Source organism: Chelon labrosus (genome assembly GCF_963514085.1).
Source record: "Chelon labrosus genome assembly, chromosome: 22".
Classification (NCBI taxonomy): domain Eukaryota; kingdom Metazoa; phylum Chordata; class Actinopteri; order Mugiliformes; family Mugilidae; genus Chelon; species Chelon labrosus.
In genome coordinates, this window is record NC_140355.1 from 735420 (window position 1) to 750755 (window position 15336).

General features: G+C 41.1%; 1 protein-coding gene and 1 long non-coding RNA gene across 2 annotated transcripts in view; both read left to right on the forward strand.

Annotated features, from left to right (window-relative positions):
• Positions 1 to 3885: 3885 nt before the first annotated feature.
• Positions 3886 to 7219, forward strand: LOC311508196. The gene is made up of 3 exons (XR_014699749.1): positions 3886 to 4159; positions 4961 to 5088; positions 5350 to 7219. It is a non-coding gene; the product is annotated as an uncharacterized lncRNA (long non-coding RNA).
• Positions 7220 to 8984: 1765 nt separating this feature from the next.
• The window catches only part of mbd2 (methyl-CpG binding domain protein 2), a 29434-nt gene continuing 23082 nt past the window's right edge, over positions 8985 to 15336 (forward strand). Inside the window, exon 1 of the mRNA XM_084572172.1 lies at positions 8985 to 9475. Within this exon, the coding sequence (XP_084428298.1) occupies positions 9363 to 9475 (113 nt within the window). The 5' untranslated portion in view covers positions 8985 to 9362. The remainder of the gene's footprint in view (positions 9476 to 15336) is intronic.

Consider the following 15336-nt stretch of genomic DNA (forward strand, 5'->3'; position numbering starts at 1 on the left):
TTCATTTATGTCGTTTGTTAGATGACATTTATGGCTGAGAATCTTGACAGACGTCAGAACACTATCACAGAAGCACATTCAGTGACAGGCTGCTGGTTGAGGAGGTGTGTTGCAGCTACTGGTCACTGACTTTCCCTCTGAATATCTATCTATCTACAAATATAGGGGTGACTGTGGCTCAGCCTCTTTACTGTGACGAAACAGTAAATACTGTAATTGTTATGTAGTATAAAAATGCATTTATATATTTAACATTTAATGTCGGTGTCACTTGTTTTGTACCTGATGTCACATTTGGTGTGATTAATTAATTCCTTTCATATAAACAGGAAGAAGAAAATGGATTGCTTGAAAATCCTTCAAGCTCTGGCCCAGCACCACTCCGAGACTTTGAAGACAAAACTACATGAAGTATGTCCGGTCCTCATTGAGGGGGTATTGTACACACTTTCCTCTTTATATCTTTGTTTCCTGGTTTCATGCAGTTTCTTTTTATTTCCATGTGTCTGTGAGCGTTTACACTGCCTGATGATGTTCCTGTACAGGTGGAAAATCTACGCTCTGCAGTTGAGTGTGCAGCTGTGAATACCTTAGCTGAGCTATACGTTCACCTCCAGAATGCCATGAACATCTACAGTATGGACAGTTAGTATGCATGTGTATGTATATGCATACACATGCACATAAATACATTCATATATATAAACATACTTAAACATAAAAACACACACATACTGTATATACCCGTAAACAGGGCTATTCGGTTAATTGGGAATTGGGGCCAGCTCATGAAACTGAGGCAAACTAAGGGGCCAGAGAATAAAAGTAATCATGGTAACAAATAAAGAAATTACAACAACATACTGAAGGAGTCAATGTATTCTATTTTGTAAATGCAGAACAACACATGCACAAAGGGTTGCCAACTCCCTGAAAAATAAATAAGGGACACCTCATTGGCAGGGCCAACCTGATTGCCTTCACCCTTCCCTTGGTGATTTTTTTTTTTTAGCTTTTTTGTGTGTGAAACAATTTTTGAACTATTTGACTCAAACCTGAATTGCATTAGATCAGGGCCGGTTTTTGCTATGGTCAATGTGGGCGACTGCCCAGGGCGCAATCCATGTCCAAAAAAAATCTCCCCCCAAAAAAACAATAAAAAACCTCAAAACAAAACTTGCCAGTTTTCTAGACTACCGCTCATTTCCATGTCAAGTTAGTGGAGTGGGCGCTGGGGCGCCCTCATTGTCATGTCAACTTGCTGCTGAGAGTCATACAGGTTGTGTGTCAAAAGAGGAAAGGGGGCGGGGAACAACTTGCGACTGCAGAGGTAGTACTGCTTCCAAATAAATTGTATTTCATTCCTAGGGATGGTTTGCCCAGGGCGTAAATCTAGCCAGGACCGCCTCTGCATTAGATGCACATTTTTGAGTGATATGAACACGTGCAAAACAAATTATTATTAATTATTAAACGTGCGCCTACATATCAAGTGTCACATGTTGGAGCTTGGCACGGTATGTGGGGGGCGCTATTTCACTCCGTCCTCTACTTGTCTTCGGTCAACATGACAATATTGACACCCTCTGCTTCTCTTCCTGGTCTGATCAGAAACATCTGGATATGGATCGTGCTGATTTTGGATGCATGTGCAGTGGCTTGGATCCAGGTTACTCTCTTGCTGTTGTGTTGAAAAGCACAAGGCCTGTGCAGCATCTCTTGTTTCCCAGTCTCCTCCTTGGTCTTCGGTAAACAACCAATCACCCTGTCAACGTAATGTTGAGAAGAGATCTCCAAAGCAACATGATTCTTCAACATGACATCTTCATGTAAGTTAGAATCAAGAATACCTGTTCCAAACCTATGTCCTATGTCAACTACAGAGACTGCATGAGCCCATGTCAAACCAAACATTTGCTTCAAGTAACATTTGGATTTCATGGTGGAAATTTGGAAAGACTAGCCATATAAACATAATAAGCTGTGATCGTTAACAATTCAGCAATGGGCTGCAGATAATTAGATAATCAAGATAATGCAGCACTTAAGTATTGACAGATGAAAAAAAAAAAACTGATATGTAACTCTACCTCAATACACAGAACAATTACACACTAATGTAATGCTATTGGTGGCTTCCCATACACATTTTATCGTTTTTACCTTATCACTTGCCCCATCATATAGTAATAAATATTGTGCAAATGACATATTTAACAATGACAGAGATGCAGCCACAGTCCTTCACGGTTCTCCATGATACGTTATCATTGGTGACAACCTGACCTCTAAATGTCTCTAGAGCAAATTTAGTACGTCCAGTCAGATTATTACTGTTTGTAATCATCATCACATTCAAAAGATCTTTTCTTTTACGCGTGGAAAAATCCCGGAAACCCAGAGACCTTCTATAGCTGTTCTTTCATCTTTCACAATCATCCGATTTAATTTTAGGTGCAGCAAATCCATAATAAAAAGTAGTGGCGTTGCAGTTTCCAATTTGCAATTAACTAAAACATTTACAAATCAACCAGAGCACTTTTTAAATGATTATCGCAATTTTTATTGAAATATTGCTTGTCTCTCTTTTATTCATTCATTAATTTTCTGTAACCACTAGTCCTCTGAAGGTTCATTTGGCAAGAGTGGGGGGGTAAACCTTGGATATGCCAGGTCGCCAGTCTATTGCAGGGCTAACACAGAGAGACAGACAACCATTCACACTCACACCTATGGCCAATTAATCTAACCCACAGGTTACAGGAGACAAAAGCATGTAAGGCCGTGTTCAGACCTTTCATTAATATCCAACCTGGGCAATCTGATCTGAGCAAGTGACCAGTTTAGTGCCTGTGATCACACCTTGCATTACACTCAACAATTTGCTGGTGAATTTCATTGTCTAAATTTGTTAGACCTTTAGCTGCTAAACACAGAAAAGGATTCATCTATCTATCTATCTATCTATCTATCTATCTATCTATCTATTGCAGAGCAAGAGTTGCATATTAGAAGTGTCAGACTGACAGTGTTTATGGTGTTGGGGTAGACTATGGCTGACAGTACCCCTTGTGCAAGCTTCATTTACCTTGCCTCCATATCTTCTTTTGTGTTAAATGCTAAAATATGTATTCAGATCAAGAATATTTCATTGGTGCAAAGTTCACTTTCTACTGTGGTGTGATGTCATTGACTAGTCCAGGGGTGTCAAACTCATTTTATTTCAGGGGCCACATACAGCTCAATGTGCTCTAATCTAAAGTGGACCAGACCAGAAATATTATAGTACAATAACCTGGAAATAACTCCAAATGTATCCCTTTGCTTTAGTGCAAAGAAGTACAAGTACATCATGTAAATGTTTACATTTACTGAGCTAACAAAATATTTATGAACTTGGAATTTCTTTTCTTTTTTTTCTTTTTTTAAAGGTCAAGTCTATTTTTTTTTTCTTTTTTTACCCTTTAGTTCTGGATGTTCTGTTCTGTCCACTACTCTGACCAAAACTGTGTACAAATTAGGAGCAGCAGTTACTTTAGTAGTGCTCTGTTCTCTTATTTTACAGGAGGGTCAAAGGAAGCTATTCTGAGTAATCACTCTTTGCATGGGAGGTGAGCGGATGACGGGTCTACTAACTAGAGTATTAAAATACACTTCTTTTTTGGATTTACCAGACACATAGGGTGTATTTGCACATAGTATCGGTATCGGATCGGTATCGCCGTTACAAGCCTGAATTTTACTCAGTATCGGGTCGGAAAGGAAATGGGTGGTATCGAACATCACTAACGTACAGTCTGTGGCTCAGACCCGGAAGTTGCCCCTTGCTACCACACGGCTTCAGACCTTCAGACCGCCCCCTCCTTCGACGACGCAAGACACGTTTTCAACAAGCACGGATACGCATCGACAGTGAAGCGGTCCTGACATGTCAGCTGCTCTGTGCACGACTGAAATGCTTTCACGCATCTTTACACTAACTCCCATGCAGGAAGAACAAGAACAAAGTGTCTGGATTTTATTTTTTACGGAAATGTCCCGGAGAGAGTGAAACAATTTTCCTCGGACTGTTTTACCAGCTGGGGCCCAATATGACGCTGTACTCGGATCCAGGTTGTGCTACGATGATGGAGCTGAGCCACCAGCGTGTCACACAGATGTCAGTATTATTTAAAATAATTCTGGTTTTGTGTTTATATCGGCTAACATTAGAAAACAACAACATCTAGGGCTGCAGCTTATAACGGGAGCGGCTAACACTTTTTATAAGAAACTGAGAGTAATTGTACACAGCATGGTGGGCAAACGTTATTTGTGTATTGTATGAATGTGCTGTTATCAGCTGTTCAACTGGAGGCCAGAATAAAACGAGACTAGCGGGGCTAACGCGGTTACTATACGGTGGAGAGCGGAGCTAGTAACAGGGCTAAGTTGGCACGCTAAGGCCGTGTTGGACATGCTAGTTACAGCTGTTATTTGGCCCACGGACACGTTCAGTGTGACTGTATGTTAGTATGTATGTTAACTGGCTGCTGTTTAGCTGTAGTGGTGTTGTCATTTATGTTTTAATATGTTTTCTATTTGTGTTCTACCGTGGAACAGTATGCTGCAATGACTGTGTTTATGTTACACGATCACTTATTTGCTCATGAATAGCGAGATTAAGAACTTTTATGTGTCAAATGTATCTAAAACATTGAGGTGCTTTTTTTTTTTTTTTTTTTACCTTTGTTACATTTGAAAATAAAATGACTAGTTATTAGTTGTTTAGTTATTAGTTACTTAAAACCTGATCCAATCTATAAATATATTTTGTACCCTTAATATAATTTACTCATATAATTTTCCTTTCTTACCTTATTCTATTCTGTATTTGATTCTATGTTTTATATAACTATAGCACTGCAACTATTATTGTTGTTATTATTATTATTAATTATTGCTGGGATTGTGTTTTTAGGGAAGCACCTTTGAAGTATTTTCCTCCAAAGACTCTACCTGGCACAACCTGATGAAAACACTGGAACTTCCCCAAGTACCAGAACGGAGAGTGCACAGCAAAGCCAGTGAAAGCAAATCCAACCTTCTGTGAGTTTCACAAGCTTTTATTTAATATTCAAAATAAACTCTGAAAAGACAGACATTGCACCCACAAGCAGAACATAAATAAGTGTTTTCTGTAAATGATATTTGTAAAAAAGAAAAGGGGAAAAAGTTACTACTAATGAAAACAATATAATACCTTACAGTGGCAAAATGTGTTACACCCCTACAGAGTTGGAATAATAGAATAAAAAGTAATTACAATATATTTTTCCATCTATATGAACAATCTGCTGCCTTTGATAGTGTTCTTCCGGAACCCAACCCCATATGTGGATGGGGTGCTGAAGATCTCCACACCCAGTGACTTTGAGAAACCAGACAGATGACTTGAAGTGATGGCCAGCGCTGTGCCATGGTTCAGTCAACCGCAGGTCTGGACCCCACGTACCTTCTGTGAGCATCAGGGTCCTTATTCATCACCACACAGCAGGGCAGCTACAATGGTTCTACGGCCCAGGAAGCCCCAACACCAACCAACCTTCTGTAATGACTGAGACAAATACACAAATATATTTTTAAACAGAATGTTAGTTATTACAACTTTTACATTGATTTTTATATTTATTTGCTATTTCTCTATAGACATTCAGTTGTACTGTGCATGTTGTATAGAATAGCTGTTTTAAGAGCGCTGTGGTATTTAGAACAGCAAACTCTTAAATAATAAAAGCATGTACAAATAGTTTTGTTTGCTTTCAATCCCTTTAATGTTACATTAAATGGTATGTTACAGAAAAAAAGCACAAGATGAACAGTGAATCAAGGGGAACTGTAATTTTAGTTGTACTTCTCAGTCTTTTATGTTATAGTGACAACTGGTGACTCACATTTATCAAAAACTAAATATAATATCTTATGTCAACTTATGTCTCAATGTCACTTAGGCACAAAGGTCCATATTCTGTACTGTAGATGCTGAATGCATTCTGTAGGGAGAATACATTTAAACCATCAGGTTCCACTTCAGAATGATCTACCAGACATTCTGGTAGATTTTGCAGCTGGTCTCCTTGTAACCCTAAAAAAGGGAAAAGGCAAAAAAGAAGAAAAAATAAAACAAATAAGGCATAATAGCAACTAGCAAGGAGAAATTACGATACTTGTGGTATATCCCTGCAGTATATTCTCCGGTTTGGTAGTCATTTTGGCACAGTTGCGACAAAGGCACCTGTAACATGATTTTAGTGATAACACTGTAGATACACAGGAATCTTTTCACAGTGAACACATGGGTTGCAGATTTCAAATTATAAATGGTGGTTAACAAACATTACAATCAATTGTAATGGGTTTCTTTCCACCCTTGCTAGACCCGTTACTACTACCGAATTACATTATTAGCCATGAAAATGTACAAGGAATAGACCACTTATAGTGGTATAAGTACCTGGGAGTCCACATGAACAGCAGACTGGACTGGAGGGGCGGGTCAACAGCGATACTTTGTACAAGAAGGGCTTGAGTAGACTCTACCTCCTGCAGCAAGTTGCTGGAGATTTTCTACCAGTCTGTCGCGAGCACCCTGTACTTTGCTGTGGTTTGTTGGGGGAGCAGCACCAGGAAAAAGGACATAAGCAGGATCAACAAATTGATCCAAAAGGCTGGTCATGTTACTGACAGTGAGTTGGAGAGGTTTGTCTCAGTGAGGGACAGGAGGACACTTGACAAACTACTCTCCATCATGGACAATCCATCTCATCCACTACACTAGTCAATAGAGGGGCAGTGGAGCTTATTCTCCAACAGACTGATCCAGCTCCACTCCCACAGTGAACGCTGCAGAACTGTACAACAACCCTTCTGTAACAGATAACTCCATGTTATTCATGTTAACGGACAGTAATGCACCTTACTATCATTCCTATGTATATAATATACATTCTTCGATCCCTATTTCTTGTACCTTTATTCATATGCTAATTCTGTACATTTTTGCTTATACTATTTTTTATTTTACTAGATTTTACTTATATCTTATTTGATTTTGTTTTATTTAATTTTTCTTTTACTTGCGGTTCTTAGGAGTGTTTTTTATGTGCAACTAAGCTACTGTGACCAAGCAATTTCCCTTGTGGATCAATAAAGTTTATCTAAGTCTAAGTCTAAGTGAGCTAACAGCAGTGCTAAAAAAAAGTTTTATCTAGCACTGCAAAATGACGGCATCATGTTCATTTCATCCCCTCTGTACAGTCAATGATTTCACCAAAACGGCTCACTGTGAAAAAGGCCATTTTTGACCTGGTGAATAGAGGGCCTGTTTAACACAATCACTGAGAATTTTTAACCAAAGCATGTAAGAGTCATGAAAGAAACATATTAACCTGTTGAAATGGGCATTCTATGTCCTCTTTAAGTCAAAGCTCCATACACAGACATTATGTAGCTGAAAGGGCATTTCAAATAGGACAAGCCCTCTGACAGAGTATCAGGGAGTTGATACCTGATTAATTCATAATATAAATACAAGTTCATCCTATTATTACAGCCTGTTGGTGCAGAAAACTATTGTGCCACTTGTTTTTGTAAGAGGTGTAGCCAGATCTGATGTGCTACTGAGACAGGGAGAAGTCTGGAACAAAGTTATCTTTTCCTGATTTGTATGTTTGAAAACGTAATTTTAGAGTGTAAATATTTGCACGACATGTTGCTTGTGGGTCCAATGTGTAGTTTGGTGAGTATTTCAAATATGCACTGCAGCTACGTTTTCCGGACAGCATTCGGAGGAGATATATGAGAACACAAATGGGTTAGGCCCCAATGGGAAGACATGACACTTACCTGATCAAAATGGACAAGCTGCAAATTTGTTCAATATAACAATGAAACTATTGTGTGAGAGCAGATGCTGAGAAATTGTTATTAATGTGTTGTTGAGATGTTTATGGCGTTGTTTACACGGTTAACGATGACAAATTAACTCTAATAACGCTGCCATTGCGTTGATAACGCATTTAAACTCACGTGGTTTTGACTGTTTGGCCTTCCGACATCATGATGTCAGCCAGAACTTTAATCCGCTTTAAACAGGTTATTCTTCCTGCTCTGTAGCACAAAATCAGTGCCATGTCCAACCGGGGCGCAGTGTCTTGTGTGTTTGAATATAGCAGGCTGGTGGCCGGAGTGTGTTGATGATTATCACGCACACTGCACACAGAATAGTTTTAATTTTTTGTGTTTGCTTGTATACTTTCCACTCTTTATCTGATATCGTGGACAGGCTGGAATTAATGTAGCAAAAACTATCCTGTTACAGATGAGTCCGAACGCACACTCCACCTCGGCAAAATCGGGACAGAGTATTTCCCGTCGGTGGGAACGTAACGCGCATTTGACACGGACAATCTCCTGCTCTCTATTTGGGGAACAGCTCGTCGGTCAGGTATATACGGTCAAATAATTGGTCTAAATCTACAGATTGGCGCACATGATCAATTTTCCCATTGGAGACCTGCTATAGTCTCACAAAGGGGCGGGGCAATGGCAAAAGCTACGTGACACAGATACGGGAATTGACACTTTACTGCGCGTCGCGTTTCCAAACTGTTTTTATTATTCCCACTCTACCTCTAGATAAATAATCTCCATTAGTGGGCGATCTCAGATAAGGCGCGCAATATTGTGTGTGAGTTCTTGTTTTTAATAAATCACTTGCGTAACTTTTTGAGGATTAAACCTGGTTTTAGGATAAAAGTTACAATGAGACCATGGTTGGTAATGGTTAGGCTCTTTCTTGAGATGTCTGGGGGCTAGGGAATGCATTAAGCCAGTGGAAAGTCTTTTCAAACATAGAAACACGAGTTAGCTTGTACGTGTGTGCGTGCGCGCTTGTGTGTGCGCGTTTGAGTGTGTGTGTGTTTGTGCGCGTGCGCGTGCTTGTGCGTGTGTGGGGGTGTGGGAGCGTGTGTGTGTGTGTGTGTGTGTGTGTGTCTGATAGCTCAGACGTCACGTCTGCCGTTAGCCCGGTCTGATCAGATCGGATGAGCCGTTGGTTCTCCCGGGAAGTAAACGAAACTAAATCCGTACATGGAGGCATTTTAACACACAACATCCCAGCGCATCTGGCCCGAACAGGGCATTTTTTGGTTCTTTTATTTAACCAGAACAGAAGTAAACGACAGAAACTGACAGGGCGGAAGGAGACAGCTGAGCTTAAGAAGTTGTTCGTCGAAATTCTCCCGTGTTGCTGCTGGGTGTACTACCACACTGTCTCTCTGGTGATCCGACGGGGTTGACACTGACTGTGGGATCAATAACTGATGATGGAGAGGAGGAGGACGGACTGTCCCGCTCTGCCGCCCGGCTGGAAGAAAGAAGAAGTGATCAGGAAGTCCGGACTGAGCGCTGGAAAGAGCGACGTCTACTACTACAGGTAGTCCGTCACTCTAAGCAGTCGGTCGGTGTAACCACACGGCAAACAGATAAAAGAATATTTAACCTGTGTTTTTTTGCCCTGGCTCTGTAATCCTGAGTAAGGAACTCACTCTCTGCTGTTCAGAGAGGAACAAATAGTGACTAAGTTACAGTCGAAGAAGTTAACAGCGTTGGTAAATTTCCTGTTTGCACACTGGCTCTCTGGTATCCATTGTAAAATTATTTTCAATAACAGCCCCATAATTTTGCGTCAGCTTCACTACAACAGTCCTACATGTGTTTATAAAGTGACTATGCTGCTAGATAACCTTTAAATTCTGTACCACTGCATGATTTTAGCTTCTGAGATCATGAGCCTCCACCCTTGCCGCCCAAATACTGAATTGTATGTGTTACTTAAGTGTTTATTTATTGAAATCTAAATGCCCTTTGCCAACATAACTTACTTATTTGGGGGGTTTATTTGCCTAAATTGATGCAAAGATCAGAAAGTGACTGATGGTATCTTAGTCACCAATTTGAGTGGTATCTGGTGGTATCTCCAATTTGAGTGGAGCATCATACTGTCCCTCCAGTTTCTGGCAGATTCGTTTTTGCTAGCACATGCTATGTGTGCCATTTGTGTTTTAGAGTTTTTATATATATAGCCTCTTAGTGGTATGCTCCTTTTGGTATTTCAATGCTGTTTAACTGCAGGCATATACCACATAGAGGCAGTATGTTCCACTGATAGCTGGTGGTAGCTTACAACCACTAGCTGTAAGCATAACTAAACTATCATGCTATATAAATTGCCAAGAAAAACTCAAACCTTGTGATTTTAACAAATTTAGATTTGCAGGGGCCTAGTATTTCCTGGGGACCTTTCTTAACTTGTAATAATTGTGGAGTTCATTTGTGAACATCCTGTGCCAATCAGCAATGTCCATAACTTGTAATGGAAATATTACACAACTAATTAGCCACCACGTTTCTCCAAAGAAAGAGGTCCTGCGATATTACTAGTCCTGAACAAATCGGCATATCTGTCATTTTGGATTTCTCTCTTGAGAATTATGAGGGCTGTGTTGGAAATCGTACATGAAAGATTGGAAAACAGTAAATGTAGATACAGGGGGATGTCACTACTCAGCGTGGCCCATTTGCAAAAATAGCTGTCTCACTTGTAATCACTGGCACACCTATCAACCTTTTGTACTGTTAATAGTTTAATGCTGGCTCTGTCCATCCTTTTCATCCATTATCACTTAGTATCATGTCATCTGGTATCATGTAATCTGGTTTGCGTCATATAATTCATCTTCTATTGATATTGTACTTTCAGCCTGTTCCAGTATTGCTATGATTAGCGTCTCTGTCAGCTGCTAACAATCCTGCGACTTCAGTGAGGCAGTCTATTATGCCTACGCCTTATCGCTGTTATGGTATTTTCCTGTGTTTTAATAGCATGGCAAATAACAGTTGTAGAGCTTCCAAACTAGCTACCATTTGCTTAACTTCCTGCTCTCGCTCAGCATCAGTGTAGGTGTGACATTTGGTTTCATATTGTTGTCATATATGTCTGTCATCACAGCAATAGTTTCATTGCATATCAAACAGACACACTTGCCCTCGTTTTCTGCGAAGAAATAATTAGTGTTCCACAAATCTGTCTGCGCTCGCTGCACTCATGTCTGTCTTTGGGTCTGCCATTTTTGGCCACCTTTGGAGAAAAGTTTGCTTCGATTTATCTTGTTTTGCAGAGAAGCTGCAGCATTCAAGACGCTAACGCCACCTACTGCTGGTGTTATGTATTGTTAAATCGTACAATACAGTCAAGTGCAAGTTCTATATGTGGGCCATATTCCATTATAAGTTTAGAATTAGCTGTGGGACCGTGGGCCGCATTTGGCCTGCAGGATGTAGTTTGGACACGCATACAGTAAAGTCTTGTTCTTACTTTCTGAATGCAACGATTTGCAGATCATTCATCAACACTTGAAACTCATTTGGAAATAGTATAACAATGAAATATCAAATGTTGAAACTGAAATTTGTAATATTTATCAGATTGATGACAAATATCATAGATATAATACAATTGTTGGTTGTTTAAATGATAGACAACATGATTTCGGGTAGTTAGTGCTGATGCCTCACAAAAGAGAATCCATGGGACGACTTGGGCCTTTCTATGTGGAGTTTGCATGTTCTCCCTGTATCTGTGTGGGTTCTGCATGGACCAAAAGTCATATCCCGATATATTTAGGCTGAATATCGATATACGATATATATATCACGATATGGAGCTTTTTCGGGGCTTCTGCAGCTCGCAGTTTCACTTGTGACAGCTTGTGCCACTGTTTTAGGTGGTGAAAAAGATTTGTAGTGCTTCCGCCCTTGGCTGTAACTTGTATATGGCACTATCTACATATAACCAGGGGTCGCGTTAACCGAATATTTTCCGTCATTGACCGTTTTTTAAAACTGTGACGGAAAAATCTGAAGGCCATCTGTCATTTTGACAGATTGCAATTCACACCCCTGACCACTTGGTGGCGAGTGACGTTATTAATTGGCTCTTGTCTCTAATCGCAATTTGCATTCCAAACGATTTCCTGGTACACCGACTATACTGATGATACACTATATTACCAAAAGTATTCGCTCACCCATTCAAATGATCAGAATCAGGTGTTCTAATCACTTGGCCTGGCCCCAGGTGTATAAATTCAAGCACTCAGGCATGCAGACTGTGAAACAAGACATTTGTGAAAGAATGGGCCGCTCTCAGGAGCTCAGTGAATTCCAGCGTGGAACTGTCATAGGATGCCACTTGTGCAACAAATCCAGTCGTGAAATTTCCTCGCTCCTAAATATTCCACAGTCAACTGTCAGCTCTATTATAACAAAATGGAAGCGTTTGGGAAAAACAGCAACTCAGCCACGAAGTGGTAGGCCACGTAAAGTGACGGAGAGGGGTCAGCGGATGCTGAAGCGCATAGTGCAAAGAGGTCGCCGACTTTCTGCACAGTCAATTGCTACAGAGCTACAAACTTCATGTGACCTTCAGATTAGCCCAAGTACAGTACGCAGAGAGCTTCATGGAATGGGTTTCCATGGCCGAGCAGCTGCAGCCAAGCCACACATCACCAAGTGCAATGCAAGGCGTCGGATGCAATGGTGTAAAGCACGCCGCCACTGGCCTCTAGAGCAGTGGAGACGCGTTCTCTGGAGTGATGAATCACGCTTTACCATCTGGCAATCTGATGGACGAGTCTGGGTTTGGAGGTTGCCAGGAGAACGGTACATTTCAGATTGCATTGTGCCAACTGTGAAATTTGGTGGAGGAGGAATTATGGTATGGGGTTGTTTTTCAGGAGCTGGGCTTGGCCCCTTAGTTCCAGTGAAAGGAACATTGAATGCTTCAGGATACCAAAACATTTTGGACAATTCCATGCTCCCAACCTTGTGGGAACAGTTTGGAGCGGGCCCCTTCCTCTTCCAACATGACTGTGCACCAGTGCACAAAGCAAGGTCCATAAAGACGTGGATGACAGAGTCTGGTGTGGATGAACTTGACTGGCCTGCACAGAGTCCTGACCTGAACCCGATAGAACACCTTTGGGATGAATTAGAGCGGAGACTGAGAGCCAGGCCTTCTCGACCAACATCAGTGTGTGACCTCACCAATGCGCTTTTGGAAGAATGGTCAAAAATTCCTATAAACACTCTCCTCAACCTTGTGGACAGTCTTCCCAGAAGAGTTGAAGCTGTAATAGCTGCAAAAGGTGGACCGACATCATATTGAATTCTATGAGTTAGGAATGGGATGGCACTTCAGTTCATAGAATGAGTAAAGGCAGGTGAGCGAATACTTTTGGTAATATAGTGTATGTCTATGTGGCTAACGGCTACTAAAATGGAGGAATCGGATGAAAGCACATTGCTAGGACTGATGAGTTTTTGTGCAAACTGTGCAAAATAAAATAGTTTGCATACCACCGAAGCACTTCAACCCTTCGGCGCCATCTAAGAGCTGTTAGCGCTAGCAGTCCCGGTCCGAGTAGCAGCCCAAACTTTTTTCCGCAGACGTTGTTGCGCCCCTCCTCTGTGCATGAAAGAGGAGGGGCGGATTCGCGGGGAGCAGTGCAGAGAGCTCCGGGTCAGCAGCTTACCTGGAGCAAGGATCACAGTGCAAATTTGAACTATATCGATATATGCGATATGGTATATAATTCCACATCACATTAAAAAATATATCGATATATTTTTTGTATCGATATATCGCCCGGCCCTATGTGGATGTATTTTAAGGCTACACCTCAAACACACTACTTCCTTGTTTGACATCATGGGAAAATCAAAAGAAATCAGCCAAGATATCAGGAAGAGAATTGTGGTGCTCCACAAGTCTGGTTCATCCTTGGGTACAATTTCCTGATGCTTGAAGGTGCCACGTTCGTCTGTTCAAACAATTATACACAAGTATAGACACCATGGGTCCAGCCATCATACCGCTCAGGAAGGAGACGGGTTCTATGTCCCACAGATGAACGTGTTTTGGTCCGAAACGTGCAAATCAACCCCAGAACAAAAGCTAAAGACCTTGTCAAGATGATGGCTGAAGCGTAAGAGAGTGTCATTCTCCACAGTGAAACGAGTCCTGTATCGACTTAGGAAGAAGCCATTACTCCAAAAGAAACATAAAAAAGCCAAATTACAGTTTGCAAATACACACAGGGACAAAGACTTGAATTTTTGGAGACATGTCCTGTGGTCTGATGAAACTAAAGTGGAACTGTTTGGCCATAATGACCATCGTTACATTTAGAGGAAAAGGGGGGAAGCTTGTAAGCCTGAGAACACCATCCCAACTGTAAATTATGGGGGTGGCAGCATCATGTTGTGGGGCTGTTTTGCCACAGGAGGAACTGGTGCACTTCATAAAATAGACGGCATCATGAGGAAAGAACATTATGTGGAAATACTGAAGCAACATCTCAAGACATCAGCCAGGAAGTTTAAAGCTTGGGCGCAAATGGGTCTTCCAAATGGACAGTGACCCTAAGCATACTGCCAAAGTAGTTACAAAGTGGCTTAAGGACAACAAAATCAATGTTTTGGAGTGGCCATCACAAAGCCCCGATCTCAATCCCATAGAAAATGTGTGGGCAGATCTGAAAAGGCGTGTGCGAGTGAGGTGGCCTACAACCCTGACTCAGTTAAACAAGTTCTGTCAGGAGGAATGGACCAGAATTCCAGCAGACTATTGCGAGAAGCTTGTGGAAGGATACCCAAAGCGTTTGACCCAAGTCATACAGTTTAAAGGCAATGCTACCAAATACTAAGGAAATGTATGTAAACTTCTGACTTTGAAGAAAGTAATAAAAAATTCTCTAAGAAATTCTCTCTCTCATTATTGTGCCATTTAGCATTCATTCATTCATTCATTCATTCATCTTCTGTAACTGCTTGGTCTTGTGATGGGTCATGGGGTCTGCTGGAGCCTATCCCAGCTGTCATCGGGCGAGAGGCGGGGTACACCCTGGACAGGTCTCCAGTCTATCGCAGGGCTAACACAGAGAGACAGACAACATTCACACTCACATGCACACCTACAGCCAATTTGAAGTCACCAATTAACCTAATGAGCGTGTCTTTGGACGGTGGGAGGAAGCTGGAGTACCCAGAGAGAACAGAGCAAATAGAAATAATTTTGATAGTCCTAACTGACCAGACAGGAGAGGTTTAGTCTGATTTAACTAGAGACAGTTAGGAAAAAAGGTTTATGTGTCTTTTAACACAGTGTATGTAAACATCTGGTTTCAACTGTATATATCGCAGGATTTAATTACTTAAGGTCAAAAATAGTAAGTT